Raw genomic sequence first — 20,754 nt, 5'->3', positions numbered from 1 at the left:
ACACACGCATAGGGTTTGTGAGGTTAGGAGATAATGTATTACAATGTGCTTAGTACAACGTCTGGCACATAGCAAGCAGGTTTTCAATACATGCTAATTTGTATTAATGCAAAGTCCAGAACAAATGTTTTCAAGTGTTTTGGGGATGCAAGCCGTGACATGTGGCCCTTGCAGCTTTCTTCAAGCATGAAAATGACAAGAGAAAAAAACATATTGAGCAATAATCTGTGTGGTTATTGCTTATCTACATTACCTAAGTTCTGGGTCATGTTCTCTGATGCTCTGTCTGCCCTTAGGGAACTTCTGGCTGAGGATAACTAGGAATGATTGTCACATATTAACAAATGGTGATAGCTAAAAAGTAGGAGATGCCTGTATAACAGGCATCGTACTGTGGTATTTACATGGGTCATCTACTTCACTTGTCACAACCAACCAATGAAGAGTAGATTCCTATATTAGCCCTATTTGGCAGATGGGGACCCTGAGGTGTGGAGCAGTGTGACTTGCTCAAAGTCATGTGGGTGGGAAGAGCAGGGCCAGGATGTGAAGCTAGATCTGTGTGACTCCCAAGTCCAGACTTTTAACTGGGGCAATATATTGCCTCTCAGATGCATAGTCCTGGCTCAGTATGCTTTGGGCTCTTCTTTGGTTAGCGCTGGCATTTCTTCTCCATTGTTCTATTCTCCCCCTTCCCTTTCCTCCTACCTTTCCCAGGCCCTGGTTAGAATTTGCATGTCAGTGTAATGTGATAGTGTAATCCAGGCAGGTGTGCATCCTGAGCTTGGCTCCTTGCACTACCTGGAGGTGTAAGCTTTGGCAAGTCGCTCAACCTTTGAGAGTCTCAGTTTTCTCATCTACGTGATGGGGATAATAACCTCATAGGATGTGTGTGGAATTCAATAACGTAATGCTCTTAAAGGATTTACAGGGTGCCTGGTGCACTATGAGAGCACAATAAATAGACACTGTTATTTGTGTTTTGCAGGGTCAGAAAAACATTTAAGAATGAAGTCAGAGGGAATTCCCCTGAGTTGGTTTCCAAATGTAATTAAGAAGAGTTGACCTTAAAACCCATTGCCCCTGGGAGGAAATTACTTCTGCTCTCCAGCGATGCCCAGTTTGACCTAATTATATCTCGAAAACACTGCTTTGCAGTGTTCTCCAGTGGGCCAAACTGTACCTCTTTTCTGTGCCTGCAGAATCAGATGAGGCCCTGAACTGTCCAGTCTGAGGTTGGGATTTGTTCACTGGTTCCGGCTCTCCTTCCAGGGACCTGCAACCAGGGCTGCCTGTGCAGCCAGGAAGGATGTCCACGGTTTTCTTTTGTCTCAAGCTTATTTCTCCTGGCTGCTCTTCAGCAGGAGCACGGGGTAAAATGAATGGGAGGAAGCTGTCAACTACCGTGTTGGCCTTAGATGGACCCTTATCCGAATGAAGGGAAGCTGTGGACTTGGAAGGAGTCAGGATGCTTGAGTTTGGGGATCCCTTTATCATCAGGCTGCTTACCTTCAGATAACAACAATAGCTGGCATTGAGGGAGTGAGCATTTACCATGAACTTAATATTTTATGTAGATTTTAAAAATCTCTATGTGTATTTATATACAAATGAGGTCATACTGTATTCTTGGTTTTTGTGACCTATTTTTTTCACTTGGAAATATACCACGGGCATTATAAAAACATTTAAAAGATTTTACATGGAACTTTTTGGAATGTTTGACATTTTTCATAATAAAACTTCAGAGAAAAATTAAACAAGTTATAGAGTTTTTAAATGCATGATATCGTACTTTATATACTATTTTATAATTGGCTTTTTTATTTTTTGTCTTCAGTGTCTTTCCACATGAGCACATTTATAGACCTGTTTCATTATTTTTAATGGTGACATAGGATTCCACTGAATGGATGAATCAAAATTTATTAATTTCCTTGTTAACTGACAGTTAGGTTTCTGATTTCTTGTTATCACAAATAATCCTAGCAGTAGGATTGTACATAATCCTTAAGCACATTTGCAAGTATTTCTGTAGGACTGATACCTAGATGTGGAGTTACAGGATCCTGTGGGGTACACAATGAAAACGTTTTTAAATTTTGACAGGTTGTACCTCTCACTCCACAAATACCTCCCCAAAGGCTGAATGTACCGTTTTGCATTTATACAACAACAGATACCTCCCCAGAGGTTGAATGTACCATTTCGCATTATGAGTATATTATAAATATGTCTCCATGTACCTTTATCATATTTAAAAAAATTGATTAGAAGTTTTATTTTTACTTACTTTTTAGCCCATAAAACAAGTCTGAGTAATTTTATCTTTTCCTTTTTTAATTTTTAATTTTTGTGAATACACACATATTAAGTGTATATATTTATGGGGTACATGAGATGTTTTGATACAGACATGCAATGTGAAATAAGCACATCATGAAGAAAAGGGTATCCATTCCCTCAGGCATTTATCCGTTGCATTGCAAACAGTCCAATTATACTCTTTATTTTAAAATATACAGTTAAATTATTATTGACTGTAGTCACCTTGTTATGCTATCAAATAATAGGTCATATTCATTCTTTCTATTTTTTTTTGTACCCATTAACGACCTGCATCTCCCCACTACACCCTTCCCAGCCTCTGGTAATCATCCTTCTACTCTCTCTGTCCAGGAGTTCAATTATTTTGATTTTTAGATCCTACAAATAAGTGAGAACATGAGATGTTGGTCTTTCTGTCTGTACCTGGCTTATTTCACTTAACATAATGATCTCCAGTTCCATCCATGTTGTAGCAAATGACTGCAGCTCATTCTTTTTTATGGCAGAATGGTACTCCATTGTGTATATATACCACATTTTCTTTATCCATTCATCCCAGATAGAGACTTAGGTTGCTTCCAAATCTTGGCTATTGTAAACTCTGCTGCAACAAACACAGGAGCGCAGATATGTCTTCAGTATACTGATTTCCTTTTTTTTTTTTTTTTTTTTTTTTTTTGAGTAGAGTCCCGCTCTTGTCACCCAGGCTGGAATGCAATGGCACAATCTCGGCTCACTGCAACCTCCGCCTCCCAGGTTCAAGCAATTCTCCTGTCTCAGCCTCCCGAGTAGCTGGGACTACAGGCACACACCGCCATGCCCAGCTAACTTTTTCTATTTTTAGTAGAGACGGAGTTTCACCTTGTTGCCCAGGCTGGTCTCAAACTCCTGTTGCCCAGGCTGGTCTCGAACTCCTAAGCTCAAGCAATCCACCCACCTCGGCCTCCCAAAGTGCTAGGATTACAGGCATGAGCCACCGTGTCTGGCCCACTGATTTCCTTTCTTTTGGGTTTATACCCAGCAGTGGGATTGCTGGATCATATGGTAGCATGACATAGTGGTTGTACTAATTTATATTCCCACCAACAATGTGCACAAGGGTTCCCTTTTCTCCACATCCTCACCAGCATTTATTATTGCCTGTCTTTCAACTGGATGAGATGATATCTTATTGTAGTTTTTTTTGTTGTTTTGCTTTGTTTTGTTTTTTGAGACAGTCTTAATCTGTCCCCCAGGCTGGAGTGCAGTGGTGCGTTCTTGGCTCACTGCAACCTCCGCCTTCCGGGTTCAAGCGATTCTCGTGCCTCAGTCTCTTGAGTAGCTGGGACTACAGGTGCACGCCACCACACCTGGTTAATTTTTTTGTATTTTGTATTTTTAGTAGAGATGAGGTTTTGCCATGTTGACCAGGCTGGTCTCAAACTCCTGGCCTCAAGTGATCCATCCCAAAGTGCTGGGATTACAGGCATGAGTCATGGCACCCAGCCTGTTGTAGTTTTGATTTGCATTTCTCTGATGATCAGTGATGTTGAGCACCTTTTCATATGCTTGTTTGCCATTTTTACGCCTTCTTTTGAGAAATGTCTATCCAAAGCTTTTGCCCATCTTTTGATTGGATTATTAGGTTTTTTTTTCTTACAGAGTTGTGTGAGCTCCTTATATAGTCTCGTTATTAAGCCCTTGTCAGGTGGGTAGTTTGCAAATATTTTCTCCCATTCTTTGGGTTGTCTCTTCACTTTGTTGATTGTATCCTTTGCTGTTCAGAAGCTTTATAACTTGTTGTGATCCCATTTGTCCATTTTTTCTTTGGTTGCTTGTGCTTGTGGAGTATTGCTCAAGAAATTTTGCCCCGACCAATGTCCTGGAGATTTTCCCCAGTGTTTTCTTGTAGCAGTTTAATGGTTTGAGGTCTTAGTTTTTTGTTTTTTGTTTTTTTTTTTTGGGGCGGGGGCATTGGGGGGACAGAATCGTGCTCTGTTGTTTAGGCTGGAGTGCGATGGCGCGATCTCAGCTCATTGCAGCCTCTGCCTTCTTGGTTCAATTGATTCTCCTCTTTCAGCCTCCCGAGTAGCTGGGATTACAGGCGTGCACCACCACACTGGCTAATTATTTTATTTTTAGTAGAGACAGGATTTTGCCATGTTGGCCAGGCTGGTCTGAAACTCCTGACCTCAGGTGATTCACCTGCCTCGGCCTCCCAAAGTGCTGGGATTAGAGGCATGAACCACTGTGCCTGGCCTGAGGTCTCAGATTTAACTCTTTGATCCATTTTGATTTGATTTTTGTATACAATGAGAGATAGGGGTCTAGTTTTATTCTTCTGCATATGGTTTTCCCACCATTTATTGAAGAGACTATCATTTTCGTGGCTGTGTGATATTATATTCTATGTGTATGCATGATTAACTCTTACAGTTTCTTATAATGAAAAGTTATCAAACGTGCAGAGTAGAGAGAATGATGTTATGAATCACTGTATACCCAACTGAGTCAAAGAGAATTTACATGTAACATGGATATATAAAGGCAAGTTGCCCTTGGCTCCTCTACAAGTTTATATCTCACTACCCTTGTTAAGAGATCCTGTTTTCCCAAACACACCATTGAGTTGATTATTGAGCTTGGGCAGACTCTTTAAACCCAAACTCTCTGTCTTTTTTTTTACAAACAGTTTACTGAGATATAACTCACATACCATATAGTTCACTCATTTAAAGTATACAATTTCATCTGTTTTAGTATATTTACAATGTCATGCAGCCATCGCCATAATCTAATTTTAGAACATTTTCACCACTCCAAAAGGAAAACATCAGCAGTGTTATGAGTTGAATGGTGTCCCCCCAAACTCATATGTTGAAGTCCTTATCCCCAGTATGTCAAAGTGACCTTATTTGGAAATTGAGTTGTGGATGTGTTTAGTTAAGATGAGATCATACTGGAGTATGGCAGGTCTCTAATCCAGCATGAATGGTGTCCTTTTAGAAGGGGGAGGTTTGGAAACAGACACACACTCTGGGAGAATGCCATGTGAAGGTTAGAGTTATGCCACCACAGGTGAAGGAACTCAGAAGCCGGGAGAGAGGGCTGGGATAAGCCCTTTCCTTGCACCTGCAGAGAGAGGATGATAGCTTGATCTTGGACTTTTAGCCTCAAGAACTGTGTGACGTAAGCTTCCGATTTTTAAGCCACTTGGTTTGTGACACTTTGTTACGGTAGTCCTAGAAAATTAGTACAGTCATTCTTAATTCTCCCCCACCCCACGTCAGTCCTGTGAAGCTGATGTCCTATAAATCTGATGTCTCTAGATTTACTTATTCTGGATGTTTCATATAAATGGGATTATACAATATGTGGTCTTTTTGACTGGCTACTTTCACTTCGGGTAATGTTTTTGAGGTTTATTCATGTTGCAGTATGTATCAGTATTTCTTCTTACTGCTATATAGTATTACATTGTATAGATATACCACATTTTGTTAATCCATTCATTAGCTGATAGAGCTGCCTTTTAAGCTCGAGCTAATTTTTCTCCATTCTACAAGTTTAATTTCAGGGGATACTGATTGAGCACCTCTATGTAAAGTCCTGTGCTAGGTGCTGTAGAGATTAGGCATGAAAACAGGATATTCTTACCTTCTGGCAGTTTAGACTGTGGGGGAGAAAACAGCATGCAAACAGCATAATCCAAGACAGATTACAAATTTACCTGATAGAATTGAAAGTAAAGAACTGTGAAGGCAAGAGGAATGGGAATTTGTGACTGGGGAAGAGGGGAGCCTTCCCTAATGAGGATTACTTGGAATATTGTCTTGCAGAATGAGGGGAGGCTTTTGATGAAGGAGGGAGATGAGATGAATGGAGAATGAGAAAGGAGTTCAGACTGAGAAAACAATGTGTAAATGTTTGGTCTGGATCAAAGGGAACCTAAAACTGTAGTGCTACTAATCTTTTAGGAATTTAGTATCCCTAACTAGCCAAATCATTTGAATTCAGAAGAACGTTATGTTGAGGTTGGGGAACAGGTTGCTTTTTCCTTCCACTGGTGGGCTACCAGAGGATTTGAGTGGCATAGAGCTCAATATTTTAATTCTCTCATTTTTGACTTTGAGTTGCATTCTCTTGCCTCAGGTAGACCCATGTGGTAAGGGAAGTAGGTGAGCTACTTCTAGGAAACATACTTGAAGTGCGCTTAAAAGCTAGGCTGTATTTCTACATCTTGGAAGAGAAGCAGCTTTCCTCCCACCCCTCCCCACTGAAGAACAATTTGGGCTGAGCCAAGAGGATGGAGGTGTACTTGGTGGATGGAGCCCATGGATTGGAAGGGGCTGAGCATAAGGCATTGATGGCTTCTTCACAACTTCTGTAGATGGGGAAGCTTCCTGAGATGCAAGTCTGGTGGGCGGGATGCAGATAGATTTATGGATATATATTTGGATTTGGGAGAGGCCCTTTTGGCCTTCTCTTTTCTTCCAGCTCCGAGGATGTGATTAAACTCTTCATCTAGGCTCTCTGGAAATTGGAGGGTGTTTCCTACTCTTTACCCTTTGTGCTTGGGCAATGGAGCATGACTATCCTGGAGAAAAATGAGAGGAGGCTGACAATGTGGCCCCTGGACAGATCCTGTCCTGAAAATGAAACTACATTTACATTTCACCCAGGAGATGTTTTTGATTTTGAGCAATTAAGGTTTGCTTTTTCTTTATTTAGAACTCTGTGACATACACAGACCTTTGGCTGACCCCTTGAATAAACTAAGTGAATAGTCTTCTGGGTACTATACGGCAAGTTGCTAGGTCTTGCACAAACTCAACTGGGGCAGGTATTGAGTCAGAGAATCCCTGGCTTTTCTGGCAAGTCTCTTCCCAGTGTACTGGGCTTGAGCTCTGGACTACTTATGGAGAATTCCTAATTTATGTTATTCATTTCTTCTCTTCCTTCATTAAACAAATATTGTGAGTGCCAACTATGTGGCAGGCACTGGGATAGGTCCTGGTTATTCCTGGGAGAATCAATGGTGATCAAAATAGTCTCTGCCATCATGGATCATGGGGCTTAGAACGTAGTAGAGGCGACAGATAAACAGTTACAGAACAATGTGGGACCTGCTAGGAGGGAGGAAGTAGAGGGTACTGTAGGAACATGGGGAAGGGGAACTTCCCCTGGATTGGGGCACGGGAAGTCTGATAGGAGGAAGTAAAGAAAAGGGGGAGTGTGGTGGTGGTGGAGAGTGTGGCAGAGTTGGCTCACAATAGGGAGTATGTGCCAAGCAGCACAGATCACAGGATCAAAGGCCCAAAGGCAAGAATGACATTGAAAATGAAAAGTTCTCTATAGTTAGAACAGAGAGCAGGAGGAAGGAAATGATGAGAGAAGAAATTGGTGAGGCAGGCAGAGGTGAGTCCTCCTTAAAGGGCCTTGTAGGCACCTTAAAGAGTTTGGGCTTTTATCTCTAGGGCAATGGGAAGCAGGTGAAGAATATTTTAAAAGTCACATAGTGACATCATCCAAAATGCATTTGAGAAGGACTAATTTAGGGCAGAGGTAGCTGATATAAAGAGAAGAGGATAGATTCCAGAGATATTTATAGGGTGGAATCATGGAAACTGGGAAATGGGTTGCATGTGGGCTGAGGGAGAGGGTGGTTTCAAGGGACAGTCCAAAGTTTCTAGCTTGAATATGTAGCAGGATAGTTGTCTTAATTCATTTTGCATTGGCAAAACAGAATCCTAGAGACTGGGTCACTTATAAAGAAAAGAAATCTGTTTCTCACAGTTCTGCTGGCTGGGAAGTCCAACATCAAGGTACCAGTGTCTGGTCAGGGCCTTCTTGCTATGCTACCCCATGGTGAAAGGCAGAAGGGCAAGATAGCACATGAAAAAAAGAGCAAGAGAGCAAACTTGCAGCCTCAAGCCCTTTTATAACAGCATTAATCCATTCATTAGGGTGGAGCCCTCATGGCCTAATCACTCCTCATCAGGCCTACCTTCAAACACTGTTGCATTGGGGATTAAGTTTCCAAAACAGGCTTCTTGGGGGACACATTCAAACCACAGCAATGGTGGTGTCTGTCCCTGGAGTTTTCCTTAGCTTGTGGTGGGACCTTGGACAAGCCACTTCTTTCCTTGGATCTTTAGTTTTCTCATTAGATAGGTAATTAGACTCAATAGACTAATTAGACTAGGTAATAACTCCTAAGCACCAACTTGGCAGGATTATCATGGGGATGCAATAATAAAACCTATGTGAAAAGCAGTGTCCTGTACTCTTTCCATAACGCTGACAGGCCCAGCAGAATCAAAATCTGTGCCTCCCCTGGCTTTCTCTGTTTTTTCCTCCTTATCTAAAATTCTAAGCACTTGGTCTCTTAGGAGCTGGTGAGACCTCTGCCCATTCCAGCAGCTGAGGCTTCATTGGGGACCTCTCTAGGGGTTCTGAAACCGGCTTTTGTTGAAAACAATGATATCATTGAGTAGGTGGAGCTGGGCCGGACTTTCCTCAGCCAGTTGAAGGAGAAATGGGGTCTTTATGACTTCTGTACTTGTGGCTCTTTTCCAGCCTCTTCCATGGCTCCCATGTGTCTCACTTCCCCCCTTTCCTCCTTGCAGAAAACTGGCAGTCTCCACATTTTCTCCTCTTGCATCAGTCTCCCTGGGGAGAGGGCCAGAAGGGCCAAGGAGCTATAATAGCTGCATTATATCAAGCATGGTTTCTTTTTCCAAGGCCCCCCTTCTGGGGAAGGGAAGGGCAAGTCATGGAAAGGGACTCCTTTGGAGGGAGACTGGAGTGCTGGGGAAAAGGGTGATCTAAGTGTTGGGAGGAATGTCAGGCTCTTTGTATTCTAGAAGCTCTTTGTCTCTTGACTCACTGATGCTAGATTTGGGGCTTGGGTAAGAATGCAAAGGTCAAACTGGCTTCTCAGGGATATGCTGATAGGAATATGGGTTTGGAGAAGGAGGGCAGCCATGTTGAGTGAGTATCCTTAATTCCTGATCCCTAGACTGGCCTTGCTGTCTGCTCTCAACACACACACACGCATGCACACACACATCCCTTCTCCATAACTGTGTAGACAGCTTGTTAGGAGAAACTAGAAATTGGTTACCACACTGGTTTGCAGCTGTTCCAGGAAGGAAGATGAGCTGTGAAGCACTGCCTTCTGGGGACCAGACAGTGATACCTGCCCTCTGCATGGTGTCAGCATTTGCCAAGCACTTGGGAGCTGCAGGTGCCAAGCCAGGAGAGGGGCAGGAAACCTAGGCCTGCCTCATTGGCTGCTGAAGCCCCATCCCCTAGCATAGTGCCTGCACATCACGGACCTCCATAAATGTTTGTGGAATGTGCAAGTGGACTTGCAGATGCAGGACCCGCAGGGCTTGATGCTCAGAAAAGGTGCTGCATCTTAACCAAGGACCCCCAGCAAATAATGATGAAATCAAGCTGTGAGAAACTCTGGCCTCCCGATGCCAGGTGGCCTGTAGTTTGTACCACATTTCACTGCTTAATAGGCAGTTATTCATGAGATTGCATGAATAGCCTTTCTCTCTGCCTTCTGGGTGTGTCTGGATGGCCCAACTCTTGGCTTGTCTACTACTGACATTTAGCTTACTCTAGTTTATTGAGATGATGGGTTTAGAAACAAAAACTGTGTGATGCTGGGCAAATTGCTTTTGCTTTTTTTCAGATTCTTCATCTGTAAAAGTGGAGGTCAGGGTTGGGCAGAGAGGGTGGTATATAAATAATGTTTCATTGTGGTAGACTCTGTAACTTACACACTAACCCTCACTTCTCCTAAACAATCTTTTTGGAAAGGATATGGGGCAACGCACAGAATGAGGGAAAAGTTGAAAAACTAAGGTTTGGAAAGGTTGAGATCCCAGAATGAATAGACGGTCCCTTCATGTACTATCATCTTGAAATTCCAAGATGAGATCTGACTGTCCAGGCATATCATGAAGCGTTCATTTGGCCAGGCAAGGGCAGGGACCTTGACCAACTCCAGGTGCCCTAGTCAGCAATGCAATGAGAGGGGAGTATTTCTTTAAATGCAAATCGGGCCACTGTTACCTCAAGAAGGTGGCATGGATGCTGGGCAGGCTCCGACAATAGGTATCCACTATGATCTAGGAGGGCTTTCCAAGTTCTGACATCCTTGACTTATGCTTTGGGTGTGGTCTGTGTCTTAGTATGCTAAGAAACACTGGGCAAGTTTATGAAAGTTACTGGGATATTTAATCAGAGCCTAAAAAGGGCTAAGCACCTACATTTAGCAGGCTGGTTTGTGGTCCTCACCTACCTGTTTTATGTTTGTTTGTTAGTTTCAAGGAGTAGTCCGCTTATTCCCTTTTTTCTAAGCATATTCTCACAGCTCCAATGATCTCAGAGGGTCCTTCTCTGCATTTCCCCTGTGTCTTATCCACACCATTTTTCTTTATGATGTGGCTGTTGACTCATATCTCTTACATTCGTCTTTCCCTTCAGGTTTTCTGTGGTATCGGCTAATCTGATAAACACTGTGGTTATTTACCAAAAACTGGTTGCTAGAGAAGTTGCTCCTACTTACCATTTTTGCTTTTAGATTTTTCTCGGAAATACTAAAGGTAGCACCTCATTTCCCTGAACTGTTCTTATCTAATTCCGACAAATACACATAATGGGCTATTCAGGACACTGGAAAACAAATTTGTGAACTCTTCTTGGGTGAGCCATTTTGAGGGCCCCTCAGGTCCCTGCCAGTTAAGTTGTCTGATCTCAAGAAGTCAGCTCTATTTGTGCAGAGTGGATACCCATCTTCATAGAGGCAGCCACGAGGGAGGCCTGAAGAGGATTAAGTAAAGGCCCTGCTGGCCAAAGGAGTCAGTGGTGCTCATCCAAACATCCTTTGGTATATAACGTAAAAGCAAAACACAGGACCAGAAACCGGTCGGAAGGGTGCCAGGTCTTGTGGGGACTGGGAGAAGATGTCGTGGGAAGTGGTTGGTGAAAGGGAGTGTTGACTTAACGCATTGTTTGGAAACTTCCTTAATAGGAAGTTAAAGAAAACATACTGAGTAGCGTTGGCCTTTTGCCAGGCTTCTGGATGGCACCATTTTGCCTTCGCAGTGTTGCTTCCAAAGCTGGTCCTCTGGCAATGATGGTGCTTATTCAAGGGAGTCCCTGGGATAGGAGGAGGTCCCACATTTTGACTCTAGGAGCAACCTCCAAAGTTCCCCCTTCCTTGGCCTTTCTGTTCCCTCATAAAGGAATGTGTCTGCTTGCAGCCCCCTGGACTCATCAGTCCCTTATTTGGCTTTGGGGCCATGCCTTTGGCACGTTGGTTTGTTTCCATTCCTTTGGAGTCAGAGGTGGAATGAGTACTGATGCAGAAATCTTGGTTCTGAAGCAGCTCTGGCTGCCTCTTCCCTGCTTTTCTTTCAGCATCTTAGAAAACAAAATAATACTCACTGAATTTATTTTGTCCCAAATCTAGACTAGTGCAGGCCATGACATTAGAATAGCACTCTGCTTTTCAGAGACACTTTCCAGTACCTGTCTGTCCTGGGCATGGCCATTTCTGTTTGATAGAAAGGGAAACTGGGTCTGAGTAGTTTGTTACTTGCACCGTGTCACCTAGCCAGTTAAAAAATATTGTCAAAATTTACAAACCCGAAAGGAGAGAGACTAGTATTATAAACCTCAGACGCCCATTACCTAGATTTAACAATAATCAAGATTTTGCCACGTGTATATATAGCTAGTGCTGGAGAAAATGATAGTAATATTTGTAAAACACAAATACTTTCTACTTTACAAATAATTCTTTTACCTTTGTTCATATGATCTTCCTATATGCCAGGCACTATTCTAACATCTTACAGGAGCACTATGAAGTAGATTTTGTCATTCTCCTCATTTTATGATCAGAAACCATAGGCACGGAGAAGTTACTGACCAGTCTGAATTCACATGACTTATAAGAGCTAGGATTTGAGTGTATTTTCTTATTGGTCCTCAGCATTGCTGTGATATTGATGGTGATTATTAGTCTGTTCGTTTTGCAGTCTAGAAAATGGAGGGGGTCTATGTGGCTCACGTGAAGACAATTTTTATACAAATACATAGTGAGCACTTCTTGAAGTTTTATTTATCTAATTAATGGGCTAACCAGCAAGATGATAAAACTGGTTTAAAATTGGATAAGGGAAACTAAGATGTATTTGTGTGGGGGTGTGTATATTTAATAGTGAAAAAAGGAATGCGGAGATAAGACTGCTAAATTAGATACAAAACTAGTTAATATCCTAGGGGATGTAAAATCATAACCTTTGGGGTTATCTTTTCTACTAGATGGAAATATTTGCATTTCTGTTGTATCTTATTAAGTTTTTACAAGTTAACATCTGATCTTACAGAGTGGAACAAGGGCTGCCCTAATTAATTGTAAATAGTACATCTTTCAAAGCCACATTCTTCCCATAAAGTCCAGAGAACCGTAGACAGGCCTCTGAGAGCTGTGCTCCCTTAATGTTTTTTAATTTAATGTTTTGAGACAGAATCTGGCTCTGTCACTCAGGCTGGAGTGCAGTGGTGCAATGTCAGCTCACTGCAACTTCCACCTCCTGAGTTCAAGCAATTCTCCTGCCTCAGCCTCCTGAGTAGCTAGGATTACAGGCGCGCGCCACCACACCCGGCTATTTTTTTTTTTTTTGTAGAGACGGGCTTTCGCCCTGTTGGCTAGGCTGGTCTCGAACTCCTGGCCTCGCGTGATCCACCTGCCTTGGCCTCCCAAAGTCCTGGGATTACAGGCATGAGCCATTGCGCCTGGCCCTGGCTGTACACTTGTGTGACATTGAGAGGAACCATAGTCATCTTTTGCTTTATTTCCAGGCTTTGGAAGGGCAGTTGCCTAGTGCGGCTGCTGCTTAAACCAGAGCATTCCAACTTTCCCTCTATGCTGGGCTAGCACCATCTTTAGATTTTTGGAAGGTGATTAGGAGGCTAGAAATGAAAAAAAGAATTAAAAATGTTAAAATTGCTCAAATAGAGTAGAATAATCCCCAGAACCTGAAAACATAAATCACCTGAAAAAAAAAAAACTATTAAAAATACAGATTTCTTAATCCTTCCCTAGAAAAGAGAGGGGATTGTGTATTTTTGAACAGTCTTTCCAGGTGTTGTGCAGTTGTTGGGCTAAGTCGCATGGTGAGGACATTATTACTAACACAGGCAGGATGAAGACCCTCCAGGTGAAATAAGAGAGACCAGAAAGGCAGGACCTCCCAAGGCATCATCAGGGTATAAATGCCTGGAGACTCTTGGAAGAATTAGATACAGAAAGACCCAGAGAAAGGAGGTGTCAGCAAAACTTGCTACTGAGATGAGCAGAGTGATGCTGGCCTATGCTGAGCTCATCTGCAGAGGGTGTTTTTCAAGGTAATTTGGAAATTTATCACTTTATCTTCACTGGTTTGCTTATCTGAAGCAGGAGGAAGAAGGTTTGAGCTCCCAGAAGATGTTTTGCAAATTCATTTTAGTGTCACTGCTCCTTCCTCTCTAGAGGGTGGTTTAGCATAGAGAGGCATTTGAAATTTGTCTGATGATAAATAGAACTTGAAGGAATCGTCGTGAGTCTGAAGCTTCTCAGCCTTAGGAAAGATGGGTCTGAGCTGTTTTCAGGCTGCAGTGTACTTTCAGGGCCCGGCTGCTTGTACTGGTTCCAGTTCTTTTTCCCTAGAGAGTGACCTAATGTTTTATGTCCGGTATTTGGGGGTAGCTTATTTTCCTAGCTGGGAGTCTGAAGATGCAGGTTTTGCTCAGGGACTTTGGAATCTAAATGACCCAGATTTTGCTCAACTCTAGTGCTGGCTACTATTATGATGGTGCCGAGACGTGGCAGAGTGTCCTACTGATTTCTGCCTGTCCGTGGGCTCCTGAGCACAGAGCAGACAGAGCGGGAGGCAGCAGGGTAGAACAGAAATTGCTTTTCTATTAAAGCTAGAAAAAAGGAGTGGGCGGAATGGGAAATCTTGCACAGTCCTTTCTCTTCCTGGATGCACATCACTCACAAGTCGTTTCCTGAAAATCCTAATGCAATCCAATGGAGAGAGACGGCTTCCTGCCGGTCTGCTGAGCCAGCCCCTTGTCAAGGAGGAGATGAGAACAAGATGTGGCCAGAGAATGGGGCAGCTGGGCTGGGCCGGGCTGGTCAGTGGCCTTGTGCCCTCCTCTCTGTGGGATAGCAGCGTCCTTTGGTTCTGAGAGCAGCACCTAGACACATGGGCGTGTATGGACCTAGCTTGGGGGAGTTGCAGAGTTGTTCAGACAGATGGCTGGCCCTAACCCTAGAGTTTCTAACTGATTCATGAGTCTGGGTGGAGCCCGACAATTTGCATTTTTAACTAGTTTCTAGACGATGCTGATACTGCTGCTTCAGAAAGGGTGATTAGGTGGAAAATGAAAGCAGATTGTTTTATGTAGATTCAGAGGCCAGAATGAAGGCCTGTGGGTGCCGGTGACAGAGGGGTAGTTTTTAATCTGAAGTAAAAAATTTAACTACTCTATGTGGTCAGAAATGGAGTGGATAGTCTCAGGAGCAGCCTCTCCCTGGAGGTGTCCAGTGGTGAATGGTCATTTGGCAGATTCCTACACGAGATAAAAGGTTCATTCATTCGTTTGCGAGTTTATTCACTCATTCACAGAATGCACATGTACTGCCTGCCTGCTAGGTGCTGGGGGCCGGGAAGAAGCCTTCAAAGACACAAGGTCCCTCTTTTTGGGGAGCTCACAGTGTAATTGGGGTTTGACTACATGATTTCTAGGATTCCTTTCAGTGTTGAGGGCCGGAGAGTCCTGTGATGACGGGGTAATGTCACTGGATGAATGATTTTTCCCCCCTTGCTAAGTCTCAGAAGAGGCTGAGAATGTTTTTACCAGGAGTGCATTTTCTGTGGGAAAATTCACACTTTCCCACTGGCACCTGGAATGAACCATTAAACTCTGAACTCCTCACCAGCTGTACATGGCACAGTCTGTGAAAGCAGACCCAGGAAATGGGCTGCAGGAATGAGCACATTGCGTTTTACCACCTCTCTTAAGTGGTGTACTGGAGAGTTCATGGCTGGGGAAAGTTAGAGAAACTTTCTGGGTTCTTCTGTCATAATCCCTGTTGAAAGCAATAATGATTATCACTAACTTTTACTGAGCTCCACTTTGTGCCAGGCATGGCATTAAGCCTGCTACATTTATTATGTCGTTTGATCTTCATCACAGCCCTTCATCACAGCCCTATCAAATGAGTATATCATCCTCTTTTTTGTATAAGAGGAAACAAAGGTTCAGAGACATACATTTACTTGTTCATGGCCATAGAGGCAGTGAATGTCAGAGCTGGAATCAAAACTTCAGTTTTCCAGCGTCCAGACCATGCTCTAAGCTCCTAGCACTCTGAACTACTCATCCATCCGTTCATTCAGTAACTAGTTAAGTGGTTTTCTCATTGAACAAATGTTAAGCACTGACATAAACCAGTGAGCAAAACTGCTTGGCCTCTGCCCTCATGAGGCTTACAGTTTTTCTCCCTCAGGCAAATGGGTGACTCCTTCCTCAAGTCTTGGGCTAGTTAGATGCTAAGGAGAAAGAGAAAGGACTGCGAGACAGATTCTGGCAAGTTAGCCACTGACCCAAAGTTTTCGTGTGAATGAGAATTTCTCTTCACAAAGCTGGGGTTTGTGCTTTGCTTTATTTTTACATTTTCCTGTTGGACTTCTTTTCTTCTTGTCCAAGGCGAGAAGTTGAAGGCCTTGACATAGTACAGGAGACAATTCTTGTGGCATTTGCCTTCTGACCACACACTGGGGATGGAGGGAAATCTGAGCGATCCCAGAACTTAAGAGCTGGATGTGACTCTAGAGGATTTCTAGAGACCCTCTACGATGACCTTCTCTTGCTGGGAAATGTCACCTCTTTCAAAACCTGGGTTATCCCTGCAGATTCCTTTGGCTTTCTGTGCTGGCCTCCGCCTACATTTTCTTCTTTTTAAGAGCAGTTTTAAATTAAAATTTCAGTTTTCAAAACACCTCTCTGACAGTTAATTTAAAAGTCAACCAACTTCAGAAATATGCAGCTTATATTGTGAACATCTTCTGCAACCCCTGAGATAATCACCATCAACAAAGGGCATTTGTTTCTCTCTCTCTTTTTTTTTTTTTTTTTGAGACAGAGTCTCGCTCTTGTCACCTAGGCTGGAGTGCAATGACGTGATCTTGGCTCACCCCCAGGTTCAAGCAGTTCTCCTGCCTCAGCCTCCCAGCTAGGCACCTGCTACCACACCCGGCTAATTTTTGTATTTTTAGTAGAGACGGGATTTCACCATGTTGACCAGGCTAGTCTTGAACTCCTGACCTCAGGCAATCCGCCCACCTCAGCCTCTCAACGTGCTGGGATTACAGGCATGAGCCACCACACCTGACCTCTAGTTGTTTTTGATACCTGCTTTAGAGTGTGTAGTATTTGATTTTTAATGAAATGGACTTTTAAAATACATACTCTTCAGAGCTTTACTATTCCTGTCTAACTCCATTTTAGACACCTTCCCATATTAGTACATATAGAGCCACATCATCCTCTTTTTTTCAGATTCCAGTTTCTAATGGTGCCTTCCTTTAGAAACTTTTCTTGCCCCTTGACCTTGACTTTTCTTTTTCCTTTTTTTTTTTTTTCTCTTTTTTGAGATGGAGTTTCGCTCTTGTCACCTAGGCTGGAGTGCAATGGCGCGATCTTGGCTCACTGCAACCTCTGCCTCCCAGGCTCAACCGATTCTCCTGCCTCAGCCTCCCGAGTAGCTGGGATTACAGGCACCCTCCACCATGCCCAGCTAATTTTTGTATTTTTAGTAGAGATGGGGTTTCACCCTGTTAGCCAGGCTGGTCTTGAACTCCTGACCTCAGGTGATCTGCCCACCTCGGCCTCCCAAAGTGCTGGGATTACAGGTGTGAGCCACCGTGCCTGGCCAACCTTGACTTTCTGTAGATCAATTCTGCCTTTAATGTGGCTGAACTAGTAATAGTTGAAACATCCATTTGACTCATATTTTTCTTTTAATTTTTAGAGAAAATTCTAAGAACATTTCTTGAAGTTGCCTGGCCTTTGGTGAGGGGATTCTTAACCTCTACTTCAAGGGGTCTGTGGTGAGAGAAACAAATGTCCAAGTTTAGAAAAGAAAAAAAGGAATTTATTGGAAATTACCAGGTCTCAGGAAATCTGAACCACTAAGTGTCCGAAAGGGCAGGCAGCAGAAGCTTCGGGAACCCTTGCAGCAGGAACAGAAGAACAGATGCATTGCTTCCATCTGTTCAGACCTGGCAGTATCACTCCACTGGCTTCTCTTGAAACACGGGTCACCCCTTGGCCAGGGCCAAGTAGGGCACCTTGATTGACAATCTCACCAAAATATGCATCAGCGAAGAGGTGTTCCCTTAAAGAAAAATTGGTCTGCTGATACTAAAAATTGGTAGATCCAGTGCTGGAAAAATCAACCAAGGTACACAATAGGGTTCATAGGCCCTGGGAAATTTTGCATGTGTTTGCATGTCTGTTTTCCCAGGACCCAGACAAATATTAAGATCATTGCTTTAGTTCTGTCAATTCCATCTAGTTGGAGTGATGTTCCCATAGTGATGATAAATTATATTTAATTTACATTAAATATAAAATTAATAACAAACTTCTGGTTTTCCTTTTTGTTCCTTAGCCCCCTGTGGCTGCCCAGTTTCTTTTACATGGAGATGCTTGGGATAATCCTGCCTGGTTCAGTTAAAATCACTCGTTGTTGTTACTAGGAGGATGGAGTTCATCCACTTATGATATAAATGTCTCTTTTTATTTTTTGCAGGCAACTTTTTGCTCCTTCCTACACAGAAACCCATTATACTTCAAGTGGTAACCCTCAAACCACCACACGGAAATTAGAGGTGAGTTCAGGTCAACAAATGTCTATCCAGCAGCTGTCCTCTCCCAGCCCCACTCCTAGGACCCCAGGTGATGCCTGATGGAATTGGTTCCTCCTCTGAAGGGAGTGTATCCCCCAAGCAAAGACCAAGGGAGCAAACAAGAGAAGCAAAACATGTATTTGATGTTTCATAGGTGCTTCTCCTCCTTTGCTGACTAAAATGGCTAAAGAAACATAGACTATTTTAGGGTAATTGCATCTGATTACAATTGATGCAAATTATTGTGAAACATACATGTTCTTTGCTTTATGTTAAGTACTCACATATTAACAAAAGTTTTAGTAAAAGGAATGACTTACTCATAATCTTGTTGTCTCATGCAATTAGATGTTTGATCAGTCCTTTTTAAAGGGATGTATAACATTTACAGAGTTGTAATCACTGTGCATATACATTTTGTAGTCTGCGATTTTAATGTGATTTTTAAGTTATGAATATTTTCTTATTTTGCTTCTATATCCATATTGGACATTTTTTCCCTCAAAGTTGTTTTTGAGTAGGGATGTTTATACAATGTCAAAGATCTTTCATTTAGAAAATGGTCTTTCAGATGGTTACATGTCAGTTTGCTTTGCCACACTCCACTGGTAGACATTTAAGGTAGTGAATGATACACATTTCATGGTGGCTAGCTCTTCTTACAGGGATGCCTATTGGAATTTGTAGGCTCAGAACGTTGATTCTCAACCAGGAGAACCAATGGCGTTCCCCCGACCCCAGGGGACACCTGGCAATGTTTGCAGGCAATTTTTATTGCCGTGACTGGCAGGGAGGATCTACTGGCATCTACATTCTATAATGCATAGAACAGACCCACCACTCCCCCACAACAGAATTATCCAGCTCCAAATATCCATAGTGCCCAAGTTGAGAAACCCTGGATTCCAATGAGCATTCTCAAAGTCTGGGCTGGTGAAATGGGGGTGAAGAAGGGAAGACGCACAGTGGCAGGAGCAGCAGTGGCCTTTGCCTTTGGGGCAGGACATAATGGACTACTGAGGCACACAGACTGGGAGTTGTGGTGTGGAGAACAGCAAGAGAGGTCCCCCTGCATCAGTACTCCTCCAGCAGCTTCTCATGGAACCTGAGTATTCTACCAGGCCCATTCTTTAAAATATCCCTGCTGGAGTGCAAGTGTCCAGCAAGATAACACTGGCCACTATCAGTCATTAACAGCTCAGATTAGTTCACCAGATTACCCCTGGATGGGGAAAGGGACACAGGACAGGTAATTTGTGTGTGTGTGTGTGTGTGTGTGTGTGTGTGTGTGTGTGTGTGTGTGTGAGACAGAGTTTCACTCTGTAACCCAGGCTGGAGTGCAGTGGCACGATCTTGGCTCACTGCAACCTCCGCCTCTTGGGTTCAAGCGATTCTCCTGTCTCAGCCTTCCCAGTAGCTGGGATTACAGGCATGCACCGCCACACTTGGCTAATTTTTGTATTTTTAGTAGAGACAGGGTTTCACCATGTTGGCCAAGCTATTCTCGAACTCCTGACCTCAGGTGATCGGCCCACCTTGGCCTCCCAAAGTGCTGGGATTATAGGCATGATCCACTACGCCCGGCTAATTTTGTATTTTTAGTAGAGACGGGGTTTCACTATGTTGGCTAAGCTGGTCTCCAACTTCTGATCTCAGGTGATCCGCCCGCCTCAGCCTCCCAAAGCGCTGAGATTACAGGCCTGAGCCACCGTGCCTGGCCACAGTTTTTGATAGATCCAAGAGACCCGGAGCATAGTAACTGGGTAGCTCAGGGGCCGTGTTATGTGGCTGAATGTGAAGACCAGTGCTGCCGTCTTCACCAAGACTTTCCTGGATGGGGAAGGAGTTGGTAGTGTGGCCAGTGCCTGCAGCAAAGTTGGACTGTGTCTTCTCATCCCCAGGGAGGCTGTCCAGCTGTGACTTCATATTCTTCAATGCCCCTTGGTCAAAACTTTTCTTCTCTTCTTGAGACCTCTGTTCTCTGCCTCCAGGGGCAGGGGTGGGATGGGGGAACAAGCGTGCCTAGAAAGCCGTTAGCCATGACAGCCTCCTTCAAACACTCTCCTCTGAGTTTGGATCCTGCCACTTCTGTACCCACAGCTCAAGAATGGGTCTCAGTCCACAAATTTGCCATGAGCTCATGCTTCCTGCTATGAAAGCCCCCTTGGGGTGGCCCCATCAGGCTGAGAAGCTGAGGAATGCAATGACTTCATGACTGATCCTTGACTTGTTCTTTGTGCTCTCAGCTTGTGCATTAGGCAGAGATGTTGTAAGGGCCTTTCAGAAAGAGAGGATTGGAAGAGAACTCCCCCTCTCCCAGAATCCCCTCCTTCTAGAAGGTCTTGTTGACTGAAGCACATCCTAGCTGATCCTTGGGACGGACAACTCATTGTTTGCTTACATCCCCTGCTGCTAGACTCTTGCAAAGCTCCCACCCAGGCCCATGGGGTTCTCAGTCAGA

The 20,754-nt window shown here is 43.5% G+C and overlaps 1 protein-coding gene across 3 annotated transcripts in view; it reads left to right on the top strand.

Annotated features, from left to right (window-relative positions):
* The window catches only part of ADAM19 (ADAM metallopeptidase domain 19), a 99,239-nt gene that overhangs the window by 19,887 nt on the left and 58,598 nt on the right, over window positions 1-20,754 (top strand). For all 3 annotated transcript variants that reach the window (XM_032158493.2, XM_032158492.2, XM_032158491.2), the window contains exon 4: window positions 18,197-18,275. In XM_032158493.2, coding sequence (XP_032014384.1) covers window positions 18,197-18,275 — 79 coding nt within the window. The remainder of the gene's footprint in view (window positions 1-18,196; window positions 18,276-20,754) is intronic.

The sequence above is a fragment of the Hylobates moloch genome, unplaced genomic scaffold (assembly GCF_009828535.3).
Source record: "Hylobates moloch isolate HMO894 unplaced genomic scaffold, HMol_V3 SCAFFOLD_6, whole genome shotgun sequence".
Classification (NCBI taxonomy): domain Eukaryota; kingdom Metazoa; phylum Chordata; class Mammalia; order Primates; family Hylobatidae; genus Hylobates; species Hylobates moloch.
The sequence above is the reverse complement of the archived record's forward strand: the minus strand, read 5'-3'. Positions and strand labels throughout refer to the sequence as shown.